The sequence below is a fragment of the Dermacentor andersoni genome, chromosome 9 (assembly GCF_023375885.2).
Source record: "Dermacentor andersoni chromosome 9, qqDerAnde1_hic_scaffold, whole genome shotgun sequence".
Classification (NCBI taxonomy): domain Eukaryota; kingdom Metazoa; phylum Arthropoda; class Arachnida; order Ixodida; family Ixodidae; genus Dermacentor; species Dermacentor andersoni.
In genome coordinates, this window is record NC_092822.1 from 67,611,443 (window position 1) to 67,620,379 (window position 8,937).

An 8,937-nucleotide genomic window follows, 5' to 3' on the forward strand; every position below is an offset into this window, starting at 1 on the left:
GCCCATGCCGACTACTTTGTCGAGTCTGAGCGTCGTCCAGCTGGTTCATTTCGTATTGCTTTTTTTTTCTTCTCAATCACTTTTTCATCTGCTCGACATATGTCGTTGTGTTCATTGCGAAAGCGCGAATACGTGTCCGCGCTCGCTTCGAAAGAATGCGTTCCCTCGACACCCTGTAAAATTGGCGCCCGTGCATGCAGATGATGCATGCGCGATGCATCATCTGCATCTCATCATGATGCAAATGAGTGGCCCGCAGGCTCTTGCTTGACGCGTAGTATACACTGGCACTGCCGTTCGATTCGTATAACGTACTGTTCAAAGCATGCAGACGACTGCGGCGTCGTCTGCGTGCCGGGTCTACGCCTAACGCGCACAGTACAGGTGAGGGCAGTTGAAGGGGCACGGTAACGGTTTTATCGCACGTTTCCTGTGCTCTCGTAAACCTCTGACCACTTGTCAGGCCTGCGCGCTAGAGAATATAGGCACTCGCTTCGACAACGTCGCAGTTTTACGGAGGCTCGATACTCGGGCCGTTCGCGAGCGCTGCCTTTTTGCCGACCTGTGCTGCGTGGGCAACATGGAGACGCCGGTGGTCACGTGGGTGCTACTGCTCGGCGCGTTCTGTGGCCAGAGCGAAGCGACGCTGCTGGCCATCTTGGCTGGAATTAAAAGCGCGCTACAGAACGTGCACCGAGGTACGTGATTATCCCAATAGTGCCAGTGCGTACAATGTATGGTAGCACATACTCGACGGCCGCGAGGTTTGCTGAGGCTCGCAAAAGACCACCGAAAACCTCGTCCTTCTACAGAACAGCCTTAAAGAGATGTCCTTCTGATGATATTCAGGAAGTGCATCACTTTCAATAGTTCGCTGCATCCTAAAATAGGCGGCTACAATATACGTGCATATCTTCCCTGCGGAAAGGAATGGAATTGCAATGTTTGACAGTATTCAACCTCGCTGCTGGTTTTTTTTTTTCGGTCACATTCCGTCAGAGCATCGTTGCTAAATGTATATATTGCGTGGCTGTAGTTCAATCAGTCCTGGCAAGGTGCCTACAACAAAGCAATTGAGCAGCAGTTGTGTACATGTCCACGGCACGACGTCCAACGCCTGTCTCAACAGACAACATTAAATTGGCTTGACTCCAGACCATTTTCTGATCGACAAATGCCGGGACCATGGCCGCACCGTTGCTTGAGCAAGAAAAGCTATCCGCGCAGCAGCGCAGTTCTTGAAGTGTACCAGCATCACTGGCCGTTTATAGCCCTCTTGTGCACCTCTTGCGTACGCGCCCTGTCCACTTTCTCCCTATTTTTGTCTTTAATATTCCACTTTTCTTTCACCCCCTCCCCCCCTTTGTAGTGTAGCAAACCGGACGCGCGTCTGGTTAGCCTCCCTGCCCCTTTCCTGGTCTTGTTGTCTCTCTTTCTTAGATGAAATGATAATAGCAAAGAACCAGGGCAAATATGAAACAATGGGACTAAATCTGACAAAGAAAGAGGGAAACGGGAAACGTGAATGACAACGACATCCCAGCTGTGTTATTTCCCTCTCACGTGACGTCGAGTAAAGTGCGGGATCCTATGAGCCAAAAAGCATGTCCGACCGTTTGTAATGCTTTTTTTAGCGTGGAAATGTATTTTGCTTTTCAGGGGACACTGAAGGCGTCATAAGCACACACCGCTTTATGGACGATGGCTTTCCGGGACCAACGGAGATGCGGCGTTTTCAGACAAGCTTCAGGGGCGACAGTGACAGCGACATCGGTGTGCAGGTGAATTGCGACGTTTCTTGCATTGCATGCGATCTGCTGCGCTTCACTTTCAATGATCTTTTGGTGCGGAAAGTTTGGGAGACACACTCTCTAGCCATTTTGTTTTCGACTTGATCGTGCGCACGTTTAAAAATTAAGGCAGATCGGCATGCACTTGTGGGAATCAACGTTCAGCGAAACTTGAAACTTTGATCGAAACGTTTTAAAGGAATGCTATGCAAAGACACACATGAAGGCCGCAATTTCGTTTTGTATCCAGGTATGCAGAAGGACCTGTTCACGTTCTTCTGCCACAGCAAAAATATTGCGGCATTTGGTTTCGCAGTAGCACGTACGTAGCTGTTCGCATATTCTGCATCGCTTTTTTTTTTTAGCATATCCGTGCCTGTCCGACAGAACAGCAAGACGCGGATACCCCCACCAAGCGACCCATGTGACCCACACGTTCACGGATGACGAATAATCTCGTCGATCTGCTCGTTAATGACACGGCGCTCCGAAGCTGATACGCGATAGAATGAGCACTATCCTGGTCATTGACATATTCCGCTACATTGTCAAATTCGCCATCATGTCAGCTCTGATTGGCTGACAAGGCTGCTACAGCCTCTCTGATAAGCTTAAGATGCCGCCATTACACAGTTTTACGATATGACGGAAATCGAGAATGTCCCGAATGTATAGCACCTAAACTTTGGCACAGTGGGCGGTGGGTGCCGTTATCGATGTGGTGCTTCACCGTGCATGAGCTTCCTAAAGAATAAGTCTGGCCAAAGTAAAAGAATGAGCGGTCTCCATGGGTCGCCCCACTTCACTAATATGCTGCCTCCGGTTTGGCCCACTTCCCTTGGTGAGAATCCGACCTATAGCAGACGCACAAAACCCCAGGAGGAAAGCGAAAGAGAGCGTCGCCTTAATAAATTATGCGCTTGAGAACTTATATTTGGTACAGTAAGGCTCTTTAGGTGCTATTTGACTGTGGTTGCAGGTTCGGCTTGTAGGCGCGTCCTACTAAAGGCCTAGAGCGTAGCGCACCGGACACAGTACAAAAAGAGCTACACTGATACACCATGCGCAGCGTGTATCTGCATCGAGAATTTTTTTGTCTCGCGCCCGCAACGCTACGCCTAAGGCCTCGGTATCATTAGCATTTATTATTGCGCAAGTCCGTGTAGGGAAAAAAGCTGGTCACTGGCACAACTATAGGGGCTTAGTACGGCAAGTTGGAATCAGCTGGAGTAAGACCTAGGGTAAGATCTAGCTAGCGTAATCCGCTAGGTAATTGGAAATTGCAGACGAGGCCTTCGTCCTGCCCCCCAGGGAAGATAAAAAAAGGCTGCTGCTGCTGCTGATGACAGCACAGCTGGCCATGTAAGCCAATTCGTTACATATATATGCTGCCCTGTGTTGAGCTGTTCGGCAGGACAGCTGCATGCAGCCAAGAGGGTTCGCCGATAACGCTTCCCTTTAGCGTACAGGCAGCGGCTGCCGACAGTTCCGCAGCGTCGCTTGGTTAACGGCAGCCCGCTAGGCGTCATTGTTTTCTTTTTCATCATACTTAATATAATCATAATCTCAACAGCCACAAGCATCATCATCGTCATCGCGTTCCCTGGAGGAGGGTTGGCAGGTTTGGCGATTTCTCGCGAAATTGGCTATACTTATAGAGACTCTTGGCGACCGAAAATCGTGCTTGGCAACTTGGCTATTTTCTGGCTACGTTTGGCGTTGGTAATTCGTATAGGTAGCATCCGAATCGCACTCTCCCCAACGGCCCCCTCTAAGCAACAGCCCCAAACGCCAGATCATGAAGGCCATGCTTTTATGTCTTGCATGCTCTGGAAGCAAATTCAGGAGTTAAAATATATCATAGCCGCCATATAGCCTCTTCGGTTGTCGTCCTGGGCTGTGCAGGACTGCCCGAGGTGTTCGATATGCAGCGCTTTTTGGCTGAAATCAACGCCTCCGGCAGCCCGGGACTATCATGGACAGATAATTGAAAAGGCTCAGGCACCTCCCTCTGAGTAAAAGGAATTAGGCAATCTTAAAAGCAATGCTTTTGCGTCCTTCTTAGGACAGAAGCCATAGATGGTATCCTATAATCACCCCCAGCGACGGTTAAGCCTATAGAGAATCTTGAAGACCATAGTTCTTGGCGCCAGAAACGGCTGCAACAACCGGAAACGCGTGATAACAGCCATGACATTAGAGGTGCCGATGTCTTGTGACTATTCGACTACGTACCAGGGAGAGTAGAACGCGTGTGACATCATACAATTTGCACTTGAATGTTTAAAGTGAAGTCATAGTGGTGCAAGGACGGCGTGAAGCGAGCTTACTTACTGAAACTGGCGACACCGCTTCGGCTAAGAGAAAGTACGCAAGCGGGCGGCAAAAATTATCACAGAACGTTAGCTGATCGTTATGGTAAATCGTGATATAATAACACTCACTTTGTTCTGTTATTTTCGTCTTCCATCAGTGCAACAGGAAACTGCAGGTATTTTTTGCCTTTTTCTTCTTTATTTTCTCGCCCAAATCTGGCAATTCTTGGTTTATCGCACCGTGGCTTCTTTCTTGGCTACCAATTAAAGCTTTAACTGCAGTTGGCGACTTTCTTAACTACTTTTCGAAATTTCTCGGCTACTTTTTCTCCCGATGACCTGGCAACCCTGCTGGAAGACGAAGTCCTTTCCTAGCGATGTCCAGTTGCCCCCGAGCTGCGACAGAAATCATTCCATGCCTGCAAGTTTCTTATAATCCCATGACCTAAGCCTTCTGCTGCCCTCTGCATGTGTTTCCATTACATGAGCACCAATTCTGTTACATCAGTATAGATACATAAAACTAGGAGAAATACGAAAAGCACAAATGAGCGCGAAGAGCGTTGCTGACATGGTGCAAGTCTGACTTACGTGTAATCATCTTAGCAATGAACTATAATGGTGAGTGTCGAAAACACGATGCGCGTATGGTTATTACAAGCGGATACAGTATGAATATTTAAAGACACATTGTAATGCCGATGGTGCTGCTTATGACGTGGTCGTGATGGTGATGATGAAATGATCACTTAGAGACGCCCGCGTGTCGTTTCTAAACGCGCCCCTAAAGCAGCGTGTACGGACGCTGAACTCTTGCGCTACGCCGCAGATCCTGCGCCAGGAGGCGCCACTGATCCATGAGATCGAGGTGCGGATGAACCAAGGGCTCGAAGCCGAGCGCAACCTGACCACCGTCCGCGAAGAGATCCGCCGGGAGCTGGTGGAAGCCGAAAGCTCTGGAAGAGTGGGGGACGCCCAACGCGCCCAAATGGAAAACAGAATCTGGCAGCTGGACAAGCGCCTTAGTCAGCTGCGGCAAAAGTGAGTCTGCCCGCAAGAGCGCAGCTTTATCATACGGCTGCATGACAACACAAACCCAGGTCATTTCAGTCAACTCTAAGCGGGCTATCGGTATACGAAGGAAACGCGGGATAATGGGATCGAGCGCGTGACATTCAACCGAACTGCGTCGTTTGCTCTGCACCTAGGAGGAGCGTATCAATCAATCAATCAATCAATCAATCAATCAATCAATCAATCAATCAATCAATCAATCAATCAATCAATCAATCAATCAATCAATCAATCAACGACACCAACATACAGACAGACAGTCGGTCGGTCTGTCAACGAGTCCACACATGAACGAATAAGTGGAGCATTACGAACGTTCTTATCAATGGATAAAAAATCGCCAGAGTTGCGCAGTACATCAGACATGTGTACATCGTAGATGCTATTTTAAGTTGCTCCTTGGGTACCATCTATCTGTATCATGATATTTGCGGCAACACGTACACCTGTGGGTGTATTTTCGATACACCAACTGAAGTATCATGTACCTTAAGATACAGGATACCCATAACGCAATATCCACGAAGACCCTCATAGTTACTCAAGGCTGGCAAATTACTTAAAGCTTATTCTAAGAGCCAATGATTTGGGTTAATTCGTTCTTCTAGTAAACAAACTGGACAGGAGCGTGAATAATATAAAACGCAGCGTCATTAAACTCCGCACTTTCCAAATTGAAGGGGACATGACACCAAACAATCGAGCTGGAATTGTGCATATCTACGCGTTCAACGCGTTCCACAACAAGCTTTGAAAGCTTCAGCGCACTTGGTGTGGTAGAAATTTGCAATTTTGCAATTTCATTATATCGTAGTGGTATGTATCGTACAGCACTCTGGCAATCCTGGTGGGTGACGAAATAAAGTGCATTTTATGCAGTATAGTGCGTAGCGGTTTTGAATAACAAAGAAAAGTGAGTAATAAACTCCTCTCTTTCAATTAATTTGTTTTTGCTGCTCAAAATAATTTCGTAGCTATTGCAAACGTGTAGGGATTCCTATAGTGGTTCCTATATCCTATCCCTATTTCTATTTATCTGCTTTCGGTGGCAATAAAATTCTCTGAATTGAAACAAAATTTACGCGTGCACATGTCGGTCAAATTTGGCGTGCTTCCAACCCTTCCCGAACAGGAATATTATCCGGAATATTCAGGTGACGTTACATACGTCCCATTGTTGTCTTATCCACAGCTTCCACGTGGATTAAAAAATAAATTATGGGGTTTTACGTGCCAAAACCACTTTCTGATTACGAGGCACGCCGTAGTGGAGGACTCCGGAAATTTCGACCTCCTGGGGTTCTTTAACGTGCACCTAAATCTAAGTACACGGGCGTTTTCGCATCCCGCCCCCATCGAAATGCGGCCGCCGTGGCCGGGATTCGATCCCGCGACCTTGTGCTCAGAAGCCTCCACGTGGATTCCACTGTGCTGGTCAAGATCAGCGAACCGAGATAAGGCGTAGCTCTTTGCTCCGGTGGCTATGCAACAATATGTCGGCCTCAATGACTTCAATGCGCACCCCGTATTGTCTTCAAAAGGGCTTATTTTTGTTGCCTATATATAGACTTTCCGTTGAGATGCAACAAAATGACACGTATAATTTTAGTAAGGGTTTGCCTTTGCAATTCCACCGGTCGTCGCAGGAACCTCGAAGTGGAGAGGAGGTTTCGCTACGTCATCGGCGGCATCAGGTCGGGAGCGATACGGAGCCCGCGGAGGGCGCGTAGCATGCTGGGCGGCATTGTGCAATTCTACACCAACGTGGTGATGAGCTACGTCAACACCTCCGTGTCGCTGGCCGTGGGAATCGTCAGGTTCTGGACGGGCCTCTTCGGGAAGTTGGCCGGCGGGTCGTCGGCGCGCTTATTCGGGATGCCGCACGTGGAGGTCCGACCCAACCTTGACGCAGGGTTTTAGAATAACACCTGCTTGCAGGAAATAAACGCTACACGAAATGTCCTGTTCTTCCCTCTTTAATGTACTATGCAGTGCAGTAAACGCGGTGCGGGTATGACATGCTCGTGCCATAGGACTACTATAAGGAAATATAGGTGGCAAGGTCCATGCATGTCACACGTCTGATTAACACAGAGCGCGTTAGATGGGGAGATGCGTGCGGGTCCTTTGTACAACTACTGTATGTAGCCCCCAAAGCGGTTGGTAGCACATACACCAAGTCTAGCTCTTTGTAGGGGGTATATGGTATATATAGTATGCAGTACAACTAGATCTACGGGTGATCATTCTTAAGTTCTGCGGCATTTTTAAAAATCGCCCGGGGTAGATAGCATAATTCTTGTCCTTGAGCTGGAGTACTCGAAGAGGCGAAGAAACATCACTATAACACGAGAAATCGAAATACGCATTCAAGTAAGCAACAGAAGTTCTCTAACTAAACTTTCTAATTAGTTGCTTCACGGTACATATAGCAGTTTACGAATTGTAGCCGGTGAGTTTGCAAGACGCATCCACTTTAAATGAATCTCCCGGATGACATCAGTTTCGAGGTATCATTTCCCCAAGTCTGGGACGAAATACACGAGCGTTCCTGTTGCTTTTGTACTTCAATGCATAAAAGAGCGTTTTTTTTTTTAAAAAAAAGAAGTGGAGCAGTTAATTTTTTACGGCGAGTTATTTGATAGCGCATTCCACCAAACAGGTTTCATTCTGGAATTTATGTCCAAGTAGATAGGCGTCGCGAACACACCGGCCACAATTCGTAAATCGTAATGTGTCCGCTAAAGCAATTAATTAAACATTAATTAGTGAGTTTTCGTTAGTTAGTTGAATATAGTTGAATATGTGTGTTTGTTTCTAGTGGAAGTAATGTCCGCCTATCTGAATAATCCAGCTCAAGCTAGGACCATAATTATGTTGTCTGCAACCGGTGATCTTTAAAAATACCTTAAAAATTCGATATGATCACCCCGTATACTGATCAACAGAAGGAGAACAAGCACGGAATCAATGTTTGTACGAAGGGCAGTTATCTTCAAGTATTGTGTTGTTTATGTGCCACTATATTCTACTGAAGGGCCCGTTTTTGCGCATGCTTACACTGCTCGGTAAATTTAAGAAGTGTGCGAACAACAAAATGACTGTTTGCCGTAATTACGAGAGAACGCGTTTTGGAGTGTCTATAGCTGTCGAGTTTCCCGTGAAATAAAAAAAGTAAAAGTTATTGGCGAGGTATGCAAACGTAAGGAAATACTGACACATCTTCAGTCTACGTGAGTGCAGCTCTACTGTAAGTAATAAAAAAAAAATTAACGAAAAGCCTATTGCCTAAAGGATTCTTGACAGTCGGGGATAGGCTGTTATTACACATTCCCTTATTTCGAAATTCAATTAGACGCTTTTATGCAGTGTAGCAGCAAAAATACGCAGTATGATAGAAGCTTGAAGTGATCCACAGCTACTGGTTTAACAAGGAGACACTGGAGCCAAAGCTTCGACCAGGGCAATTGTCTTCGCCAGGGGCAGCAAATGCTGAAACTGTTGCTGCCCTGGCGAAGACAACTCTTTGTTGAAACGTTGGTTGAAGCGACACTCCTTGTTCATCTACTGTTCATCAAGGGATGTCACACTGGCGTACAGGCGCTGGAGCTCCGGCGCAAAAAGAAATGGAACTTTAGTGCTTCCTTTGATTTTGTCTAACAATCAACCTATTACCGCAAATTTGATGAATATAGTGCTCTGAAAAAAAATTATCAGTGTGAGCTGGTTTGGTGTTTCTCTTTATTGCGCTCCTTTAA

General features: G+C 46.9%; 1 protein-coding gene across 1 annotated transcript; it reads left to right on the plus strand.

Annotated features, from left to right (window-relative positions):
• Positions 1–327: 327 nt before the first annotated feature.
• On the plus strand, positions 328–7,137 carry LOC126528590 (uncharacterized). The gene is made up of 5 exons (XM_050176446.2): positions 328–384; positions 510–698; positions 1,660–1,781; positions 4,935–5,146; positions 6,826–7,137. The coding sequence occupies exons 2-5, from the start codon at positions 581–583 to the stop codon at positions 7,097–7,099; spliced, it is 726 nt and encodes a 241-aa protein (XP_050032403.1). The 5' UTR covers positions 328–384; positions 510–580; the 3' UTR covers positions 7,100–7,137.
• Positions 7,138–8,937: the final 1,800 nt, after the last annotated feature.